At 39.0% G+C, this 10,749-nt stretch overlaps 1 protein-coding gene across 4 annotated transcripts; it reads left to right on the top strand.

Annotated features, from left to right (window-relative positions):
* The first annotated feature begins 232 nt into the window (after window positions 1-232).
* Window positions 233-10,036, top strand: slmapb (sarcolemma associated protein b). Of its 4 annotated transcripts, none has more exons than XM_028015703.1 (10): window positions 233-1,251; window positions 1,496-1,558; window positions 4,393-4,521; window positions 4,629-4,703; window positions 4,802-5,104; window positions 5,964-6,234; window positions 6,377-6,548; window positions 7,998-8,132; window positions 8,936-9,023; window positions 9,107-9,397. In XM_028015703.1, exons 2-9 carry the CDS (start codon window positions 1,507-1,509, stop codon window positions 9,017-9,019), a joined length of 1,221 nt encoding a protein of 406 aa, XP_027871504.1. In that variant the 5' UTR covers window positions 233-1,251; window positions 1,496-1,506; the 3' UTR covers window positions 9,020-9,023; window positions 9,107-9,397. The 4 variants fall into 4 exon arrangements, with proteins under 4 accessions (XP_027871504.1, XP_027871512.1, XP_027871495.1 ...); XM_028015694.1 differs by lacking the exon at window positions 9,107-9,397 and adding an exon at window positions 9,417-10,036 and having other exon boundaries at window positions 248-1,251; window positions 1,499-1,558; XM_028015685.1 differs by lacking the exon at window positions 9,107-9,397 and adding an exon at window positions 9,417-10,036 and having other exon boundaries at window positions 250-1,251.
* The last annotated feature ends 713 nt before the right edge of the window (window positions 10,037-10,749 follow it).

Here is a 10,749-nt window from a genome sequence, read left to right as displayed (position 1 = left end):
GAATTGCAGTATTGCTAAAATAAAAGGGAGCAAACAATGAAAACAGAGAATAATCCATTGATTTATAGATTTAACTCAATCAAACGGTGGTACAGGGTTTAAGATCAGATTGACTCAAATCAGATCTTGTAATGTAGGTTGACCTAGCTTTTGAAATTTGTTGTGGTATTTGTAGACCTACATTCAAAATGTTAAGTGTGGGGGGAAAAAACTTTGATTATTGGTTTAGACACTTTATCCCCACTGTCAGAAATGGTGGTTGCAGTATCAAGTTGTCCAGACAGATGGAGCTAAATATTCAGAAGTCTTGGAAGAAAACCAAAGACTTTCATTTACCACAAACTGGACAATAATCCAGTTACCATGGAATGTAAGCATATTTATGTTAGGAATGGCCAAGTCAAAACACAGACCTAAATACAATTAATAATCTGTGGCAAGACAACTGATGCTTACAGAAGCACTAGGTTTGCAAAGAGTAGTATATGTAACAGCAACAAAAGGAATTTCTCCACAGGCAGGTGAGGCAACTGGGTTTTTGCATTAATCTATCAGGAAAAAATCCCCCCCAAAAACAAAAGTTTGTGGCTGTAATGTGGCAAAATGTAAACAAGTTTAAATGTTATAAATACTTTTGCAAAGCACTGTCCGGTACTTTCTAGTCCAGCTCTGCACAGATCATATCTGGATCTTGCACAAACACAGAAGTACTGTAGCTATTCTGTTGGTACACAGGATAAAACAACAGAGGAGGAGGATGCTGCACATTCATGACACACAGTCTTGCAGTAGCAGTCACTACTCCGTGTCATCCTGTAGGTTTATACTTCAGTACCGACCAGCTTTAGAGCTGCTCCGGAGCCTGAACAAAACCTCTCTGTGTCAGTGTGCAGCTGCAGCTTCCCAGTTGTCCTATACGGATCTGTGACCCAGGAGCGTTGGACTTACATATAAAGGGGGGAAATCCTGTGTTTCAGGATGAACATTTTACTTGAACAGAAGCACAGGAGGACGATACCACTTGGTGTATTTATTTTAATCCTCTTCGTTCTAATTCCACGTTAGTTTGAGTCCAGATACAGCAGGGAGGTTTGGTTTAACGTTTGTCGTCACATCAGAGTCAACCCCTTTTTCTGCTTGGACTGCTCCAGTTCACGTCTGAAAAAATCTGTTAGTTGCTGAAGAGTTCTTCATGTCAGGGACTGCTGTAGCCTCGGCACACAGAGCACTGTAGCTCCTGGATCACCTAAGGTAATATTATTCAAAGTGCTTTTCTTTTTACCTTTTAATCTGTATGTATTATGTCCTCTGGTCATTTAGGGACATTTTAAGCAGTTGTTTCTTTAAAAAACAACCATCGTCGTCATAGATGAGTATGCACTTTTTTTTGCTTTCTTTTTCAAAGAAATCTCCAGCATTAACAGGGGGAGTTATTTGTTTGTCAACATTGCTGCTTGATTTGAATTTATATTCTCATTTTTATTCCTGTTTTTAGCAGATAAGGAAATGGATCAGAAAGAGCTGAGTGATCCACTCAACAGCGTTTCATTGATTAAAGGTAATTCGGCTCTGCTATTATTTATTTCAACAAGCATGGACATACATAATTAAGCTGAATGAGTTGGCAGTATCTTTCTCATGCCACAGCGCACCTTGCTAAAAATAACACTAATGTAGCATGAGTAAGATCAGAGTTTGGAGCTATGAGTTGGATTTAGAGCATATGGCTGTAAATGGCCTTATTTTACATCATGACCTCTTATTCCAACATATTAGAGAATGTATCTACTCTGAGCACAAGAGCCTGCAGATAAGGCAACGATGGGCCAACACAAGGCATCTTGAAACAAATAAGGGGATTCATGTCAGAATGTCCAAGCATATCAATTTTGCATGATGGATGAATTTGTAACACTTCACTGCACATTATAGAGAGAGAGGGAGAGAGAGCACAAGGCAAACAGTGTCCTCCGTATCACTTCAGAGAGACACCTTCAGATAGAACATTTTGGAGCTGTAATTGAATATCACTGCTGGCAGGTTGATCAGCACTTTACAAGAGAATAATGTGGACATTCAGAGCACCTCTGATTCAGTTTGCTACATCAGCCTCTCAGAAGGCAACAGACGTCAGGAAAACATGGGCCGCGATGGTTCTGGCCTTCAGCAGTTGAGCTAAAAAAAGACTTTCTCCTTCATTTTGTTTTCTGTCGTCACTCGAGGCAGCGTGATGCTCGTCATTCCCCCAAGCCCCTGAAGTCAACCGGGTATTTTTACTCACAGACTAAACTATATCTGCTTTGTCAGGTGTCATTCTGTGACAATAAATTACATACTGTAAGTGCTAATGTTTCTAAAGATAACATGTTGCACTCTTGTGTGTAATATCCTCATTGCGTCTTTCAAATGAAGCGAACACAAACAGTAGACTTACAGGACAGGGAACCCACTCACATTCTGCTTCTCGCTCATACATATGCAAACATGCCCTCTCTTCCTTTGTCTGGCACACAGCTGGGTGGTCATGTGCTTTCGTCAAAGGATGTCACCAGCACCTAACCATTGTTTCACACTTGTCCAGTTTAGGGACATTGATGAACAACTGTAACTTGTCATGGCACTTCAAGTCCTTCCATCCATTTATGGTGCACAAGCTCGACCTGCTGTTCCTCTTTGTTTTGGGCCCCAACCAAATGCTTGGTGCTGGATTAGGTCATCTCTTTTCTTAGCTGTGGCAGATTAGGGGAATTTGCAAAGCTGAAATATTTGTGGAGTTTGTTTCCACCCCTCCCAGGAGACACAACAGACCCTTGACAACGTTGGCAGGTCCATTTCCTTTGTGCATTGTTTGTATGTTGCTTCTAATAATAAACAATGTCAATGTGCCAGAGAGTGGTATGATGCTAGGGTGATGGACAGTTGGTTTAGAAGCTTGGACAGAAAATGCAGATCGTACAGTTGTGCCTATTTCTGGATGAGTAATTAGTTTATGTAACAGGCCTATTTCAATATCTTGGGAAATCATCTAGCAGCCCTTGTTAACTATTTGGGCCTGCACCTGAATTAACGTAGTCAGATCTTCTGCTCTTGTATTTTTATGGAAACTCATTTCTCATCACAAAATTTTATCTAAATTCTATCAGACTTAAACATCATATTAAGCTTTTAATGATTGATTTGAACTGTTCACTGCAACAAAAAAATGACTAGGATCCACAAGGTTTGACATTATAAATACAAGTTCACTATTATTGGTTTAAATCTGCCATAGCATAGTGGACCCTGAAACCACAGGATATTTGTTACCATGAATAACTTCTTTCATAATTCGGGCTAGGTTTTTGACCATTATTCTGGGTAAAGTTGGTAGAGTTCATTTAAATTAATTTGCCTCTGGCAAAGACATTTTTGTAAGAGTGGGTTGTCCACAGTGTTGAGGTTAGAAGCGTTGAAGATTCTTGCCCTGGGAACGACCACTAGTCCAACTACTCACTGCCTGAACCAAACCGTCTCCCTGAGCTTATAGCGTTCAGCAACAAGTAAGCAACCACAAGTTTCAAACTGTTTCAGCCAGTTTTCATCAACATAGACTTAGAGGGTTGTGACCAAGGAATAAGTTCATTGTCCAAAGTTGACGACTTCAAGTTTGACTGAAATCGCTACAGCAAATGTTTTATGTTCACCACATAATAAAAACACTGAAGATGGAAGGACGAAGAAAGTGGAATTTGGGTGACCTGGCCACCCAACTGTGTCAGTTCTGTGCCAAGAAAATACATAGTCCAGATGCAACTTGCTAAGGGAAATTAAACCACAATAAACATCATTTATTATGGTTGACTTGATTTGGGAAGATAAGTTTAATTCTACTGCGCATTTCAGCAACAAGGCAATTCAAAGTGCTTTACACCACAAAAACGAAATACAGTAACCAATTACGAAGCAAACAATAAACATTACACTTTGTCAAATGCCATCATCAACATTTTCAAGCACATGTGCAATTTCAATCAATTTTTCAGTTATTATGAATCAAAAGCATCTCTAAGCAGGTGGATTTTTATCCTTGATTTAAGGGAACTCTATGTTTTGGCTGTTTTGTAGTTTTGTTCCAGATTAGTGGAGCCCAGAAACTAAAGACACTGTTGCAGTAATCAATGTGATTAAAGATAAATGCATGGATGAGCTTCTCCAGATCTTGCTGGGACATTAGTCCTTTAATCTAAGAAAGCACAGTTCAAAACTGATCAGCTTCAAATTTAACACGACATTCATGCTGATAAGTGTTTGTAAGTCTGCAGTAGTCTTCATCCTCCATATGAAGCTCTTTAACCTGACAGGTGTTCTGCTCAGACACCAGTTGACATTTTCTAACATTTTTTTCATTATTAGATGATCTGACCAAGTCCAACATGGGTTCTTCTGGTGAATCTGAGAAAATGATTCAGCGCTTGAATGATGAACTTCGAGAGGCCCGGGAGATAGCCAACACAGAGAAGCAGAAATGCATCGAGCTACAAGGTAATATGGAGTAGCTAAGATGCTGCATACATTTCAGCCATTTAGATTCTCAGTGCTTTCATGCTTACACATACAGTAAGCTCCAAATATACGTTTGTAATTTAAAGGTGTTCTGGAAGAAGAGAGGAAAGGGCATAAACAACAAACCGAGCAATCTTCCAAACAGATTAAACATCTCCAAGGTAATTTTTTTTATTTATAGACTGGAAATACTTTCTTTCTTTAAGGAGCCATTAAAAGGCACCTCTTCTTATCTAAACACTGACCTGGGTTTGGACAGGCCAGCTGCAGCAGCTCCAGGATGAGGTGGATGTTCTAAGGGACCAGATAAATGTCTCTTCCGGTTTACGTGACGAGCTGCAAAGAGCACAAGATGAGATGAAGTCGCTGAAACGATCCCTGGAGGCGGCCTCTGCAGAGCGGGACCGTGATGTCACTGCCGTCCAGTCTAACCTGGCAACTGCTTCCAAGGACCTGGACAAGTGGCGTCAGACTGCCAGCAAATACGAGCGGGAGATTGAGGACCTGCGACGTGATCTGGAGCAGCAAAGCAAGCAGTGGCAGAAAACAGCTGAAATACAAGGTAGAAAGGGCGCAAATATACAATTCGAAGCCAAATCAACCGTTGTATTGTCCTCTTACAAAGATGCACCTTTCTGACCAAGTGGTTTGGAATATGAGTTTTGTTGCGTTAAGAATAAATTTGTATACTTGAGATGGTCTCCAAACAGCTTAAACTTGGATTGCATATGTCTGTTTTAATAAATTAGAATATCACCAAAAACTTCACTTATTTCAGCAATGAAATTCAAGCTGTAAAACGTTTCAATAAATATAAAGATTAATAACACACAGAGTGACATAATTTAAAAATGTATTTGTTAGCTGATGATATTAAAGTAAAAAATTTCTAATAGTAAAAATATTCAGTTTTTTCATAATATTCTATTTTTTTTAGCTTTACTTCAGGGTTTCCCCTAGAAAACTTGCTAAACCCCTGTGCTCGGGGCACTAGGGCAGCCATCAAGACGGCCGCCATGTTTTGGAGTTAAAAAATGTTTAAAGTTGACAGGAAATTTGAAAATATTATTTGATAGCTTTGCGTTATTGGAAGACTGAAGTATTAATACCTAAATACCAACTATAAAATCTTTAAAAAAGGCAATAATTAAAAATAAATAAATAAACAATGCTCAGCCTGGTGGGGGCACAAGTAAAGTCTGGTGGCCTGCCAGGCTTATATTGAACTGTGGGAAACTCTGTTCTTGTATGTGTGATGAATATGAGTTTCACATTTTAAATTGAGTTTGCTGAAAGAAATTAACTTTTTGATTAATTTCCCCAACTTTTTGAAACCATGCTTTAGAATATGTGCATGCAGACTGAAAGCAAACCATCTGCTCCGAGACTGCACGATTACATAAACCACTTTCTCGTTGCAGCCAATGAGCTGCAGTCTATGCAGTTGGAGTGTAACAGTCTGCAGAAAGAGTGCTCCGTCCTGCGATCCGACAAACAGGACATGGTGAATAAGCATCAGAAAGAAAAGAACAGTCTGCAAAATGAGTGTGCCTCTCTGAGGGCAGAGAAGGAGGAGATCTTTAAGGCTCACCAGAAAGAAACGGCCAGTGTGCAGAGTCAATGTGCAGCACTGCGCAGTGAAAAAGAGGCGTTGCTGCAGAAACAGCAGCAGCTGGAGCAGGACCTCGTCAGGTCAGTACACTGATCTACATAAGGTGTAGCTTTACCCCTCATATGTGACCTATTTACTATATTAAACTACAAAATAAACTAAGCACTGTTTTCTCTGTTTTCCTCCAAATTTTGTTGCTTTTTTTTGTTCGGCTTTTGGTAGTTTGCGTGGCCAGAATACTGACCTGAATGGCAAACTCAAAGTCCTGGAGGAATCTCAGCAGGAGTTGGAGAAGAACCTGGTGGCCGTACAACTTCAGCACCAGCAGGATAACTCCAAGCTGCAAACCCAGCTGGATGAGGCAGAAAGACGCAGCAAGGCTCTGCAGAAAGAGGTACATTCATGTCAAGGTCTCGGGGTTTCTACATCAGAGTTAACATTTGAATCATATGATGCATTTTATTAATTCTGATTTCAGGAAATAGAAAATCGAATAAAATCTGGAACTTTGGTCATTATACTTTTGTGACATTTGCAGTGTGCGGTACTGCAGCTGCATGTGATGTGCTGCTGACCACACTGCTTTACAGCCACAATGTTGACATGGTCTTTAACTATTCATGACATTTCCTTCGTTCCCTCTCAACAAGCCATGGAGGTTTACTTATTAATGCAAGTGAATTGTCAGCATAAAAGTCACCCACGATTACATTTCTGTCTTTTTGCACAGGAGCAATAATTATACTTAGAAGAAATGTTTAAAAAATCTTAATAATAATTTGTATGAAAAAGAGAAGAATCAAGGGTAACATAAATACAGTTGATTCAATTAAAACATGATCAAGTTGCTTAATTCTTTGCTTTCCTAGTGAAAAGCAGCAAAAAAACAACAACCACTAAGTCTACCTACAATCTTTAACCATAATTACAAGTTATTTGAAACAACCTACTGGTTTTGTTCACACTAAAAACCCGATTCAATACTTCCTGGAAACACTATTGATGCAATTACATCTGCAATCTTTTCTTCCACCAGGTTTGATGTGGCTTTCTTTCAACAACCCTTTCTTCTCATCATTCTTCCAAAAAAGACATATTTGGACAGGAGTGTACAAGATGAACGAGGATCCATGAAATGTTCAAAACTTAGGTTTTATAACCTGACTATCACCATGCTTTAAACTTTCCAACAGCTGAGCATTCTGATGGTTAGATTTATACCGAGATTGAATTACACACAAACAGACTAAAGTGACAAATTGAGGGGAGTTCTAAAGGCAATTAGTTACACTCAATTATGAGAGTAAAGAGGCTGAATACAAATGCTTCCATAAACTGTGTATTCTTTTGCTTCCACTTCAGAATTATGTGTTGCTTTAAGTCATTGCATCACCCCGTCCTTGCAAATTGTTTTGAAGTTTATGGTTGTAACGTGTTAAAAATGGAAAAGTTTAGGGATTTTGTGAGTTTAACCGTTCCTCCCAAACCTGCTGTATACCGCCAGTCAGAATCAGCTAGCAGGGTTGGGATCACTCACTTTTGTAGCGAACAGACAGGAGTGGCATTGTAGCCCAAAAGAAAACAAAGATGAAGTCATCGCTAACCTCCACTCTTTCAGTCGCTGAATGAAAAAAGGAAACGGAGGGCCTCCTTTTGCATCGGATACTCTCAGCTTGCACTGAATAGCTGAACATAAAGTAGATTCAGCAGAAGGTTCAATTGTAAGAAGTGGACAAAACTTGTGAAGAGGATAGATTTACTCCATCAACAGATACCCAGAAGAAAATAAAATAGTTTTCTTTTTTTCTCTCTTTTTTTTTTGTCTTTTACTTGTTTTGTGCAGTATGAGGAGGCTGAAATGGAGCTTTCTGACCTAAAGGAAAGATACGAGAAGACTGAGCAGGAGAAACAGACACTGACCGACCAACTGGAGGAATTCAAAGCTGGCATGGAGGATTTACAGGAGAAAGGGTCAAATGTGAGTACCGACCCCTGTCAATGTCATACTCTCTACATGTAACTGACAATACATTAATGTAATAGAAGTGTTTAAATAACAATCCGTAACTGAGTTTAGAAATGATTTAACACATCTTTTGTGAAGTTGGTTTTCTGTAGACGAGCCCTGCTTTAACTTTGCTGCAACATTATATTGACCGTGTCCAATTTAGTTTGATTTTAAGACATAAAATGTGAATCATTTTTATGATTTACAAATTGTGTTTTATTATATTAGCAATTATGCTCCCTTTCACGCATACAAGGATTTGGGGGGGAGGGGGGGATATTTATACAGTTAGGTTCAATAACCTGTAGAGTTTCTGAAAAGTTTTTAAAAGTTTGGGATTTAGGGAGATATCCTGAGCCAACTAGCACCAGTACATTCTGAATTAAATCCTGATGTGATGCTATATATTGCCCACCTAAAAAAGCATCTTAAGAATGTTTAAGTTTGGATAAATGTTCACGTTAAGGAAAACTCCTTTGCAGTGTCAGGGACAGCCAGCATTGGGCAAAAAACAGATAAACAGCAAATAGGAAAAATTTACCCAAATACCAATCAGTCTTTAGAAGACAGTCCTTGGATTGTGCTGTCATCTGTTTTCTTATATGTCTGTGTGAGGAATGCTGAACACTGGCAGCTTCTTATAAGCCAAACAACTGTGAAAACCACCAGTTAAAGACAGGGTGATTGAGTGACACATTTTCAAAGAAAGCTAAACACCCACAGACGTCTGTCCCTTTGCAGTTGATTACTATAATATCCCTTCCCTTCTGTAGACGCCACTTTTGCTGCCTGTTCAAGCCATAGTCATCGGCCTTATCCTGGCTTTGCTGTTTTGGTGCTTCGGCGCAATGTGGTAGCAAGGTACACATTACTCCTGCCGAGCCGGCCTACATCTGTCATCTCAATCATTGCATGAATTAATTGGGTTTTTCCTGCTTTCCCAGAACGCCCTCCTCGGGGGGAAAACTGTCGTCTAAGAAATCTTAACCTCTAATCATGCAGCTTTCAACATCTGACATCTGTTTGTTCTGTCTGAATGGCTAACGCTTAACAACTGTTTCTCCCCGTTGGCTGTGACGACGCAAGTTTTTTATTCTAAAGAGCTTGTCTTTAATTGGCTACTTCCATCAGCTGTGTTTCGTCTTGATCTCAGTCGCAAACTCCCTCTGTGTGAACGTCGGTGATCCTCTGATGGGAGGCGTCTTTTGGTCATGTTCAGTTTATTTTTTTTTTCTGTGTTGCTGCTCCCTGCAGAAGCCGTGGATGATCTGGGGGCCAGTGGTTGCTGTGGCTCTTACAGCTGTGACGGCCGCGGTGCTCTTCAGGACCTGAGAGCAAACTTTCCAAACAAACACATGTAGAGGTTTATTCTTATTTGATTTGTTCAAAACTTGCCCCCTTTACATATCTGTCCCAGTAATCAGGGGGGCTCATATTTAACAGTTTTTCTTGCTAAGATGTTCTATTTTAGATGGCAGAGATGTTTCTAAAAGAATGTGAGTTGTTATGTGTGTAATGATGGGAATTTAGTTGGACCGTGTCAAGTTTACTATTTTGACTCATAGGATTATCTGTTAATGAATGTAAAACTTAAACCATGCTTATCTAACTCTACTTAGATATCTTTAATTATATTTAAGGTCAATCACTTTGAGTTACACTACTCATAGCACATTTTTTGTTATTGTTAGAATAATAAAGTTGTCACAATAACATCCCCTAATGGAGTGCACACTGAACGAAACTGATTGAACAGTATGTTGGTTGATGGTGTTGGATGTGTTTGCAGAACCAGAGGCAGAGTTTAGACAAACCGTATTTGGTTACATTTTTTGTTTCAGAGGCCATTATTAAACACAACTGCAGCAACTTGAGTTTTGAGTCATTTTTTTTCTTGGCTCAGTTTCTTTCCTGCAAATGTTTTGTTGTGTATTCTGTTCTGCTTTCCATTTAAGGATTGTGAACAGTAATCAAGTTTAACCCCAATTAGGAAAAACCGAATTGTGCTGTTACTTGCTATTATTAAATACTTAATCTCTTTATAAAATGACCAGTGCAGATTGATTTCTGTATAAAATGAATCTGTATATCATTATAGATTTTAAACATATAGATGTGCACCTTTGCAAAAAAAAATTAAATAAAATAAAAACAGACTACTGTCTTTTACCTTTGGGGGGTTTATTATTTTCTGATTAGTCTAGAAATAAAAGTCTGTTCTATGCTATAAAAATGGCACAAGACTTACTACTTTTTCCAATACACTTTGTTAAATATCTGGCCTTACCTAGTATGGTATTAAAATATGAAAATAGAAGCAAAAAACTGAGTTAATAAAAGACAAATACATTCTACTGATGTGCCTCAATCATTTGAAAAGCTAGCACAGTATGTTATTGGAAAGCAAACTTTGTGGCAATTGGACACCATTGCTCTAAAAGATTTTCTTCCAGGATTATTTAGCTCCATTCATCTCCAACATGAACTCTGATAATCTTTCCTGTATCTGTTGATCCCCACAGCATAATGCTGCCACCACCATGTTTCACATTGGGGATGTGAAACATGGTGGTGTTTGTTCAGCTAT

This window comes from Xiphophorus couchianus, chromosome 1 (genome assembly GCF_001444195.1).
Source record: "Xiphophorus couchianus chromosome 1, X_couchianus-1.0, whole genome shotgun sequence".
Taxonomy (NCBI): Eukaryota; Metazoa; Chordata; class Actinopteri; order Cyprinodontiformes; family Poeciliidae; genus Xiphophorus; species Xiphophorus couchianus.
The sequence above is the reverse complement of the archived record's forward strand: the minus strand, read 5'-3'. Positions and strand labels throughout refer to the sequence as shown.

Bases quoted from the DNA above. Each gene is read 5' to 3' on its own strand.
- slmapb (XM_028015694.1), top strand. From the start codon at position 1,507: ATGGATCAGAAAGAGCTGAGTGATCCACTCAACAGCGTTTCATTGATT. The intron at 4,522-4,628 runs GTAATATGGAGT...TGTAATTTAAAG, and splicing joins GAAATGCATCGAGCTACAAG to GTGTTCTGGAAGAAGAGAGG. The intron at 6,235-6,376 runs GTCAGTACACTG...GGCTTTTGGTAG, and splicing joins CTGGAGCAGGACCTCGTCAG to TTTGCGTGGCCAGAATACTG.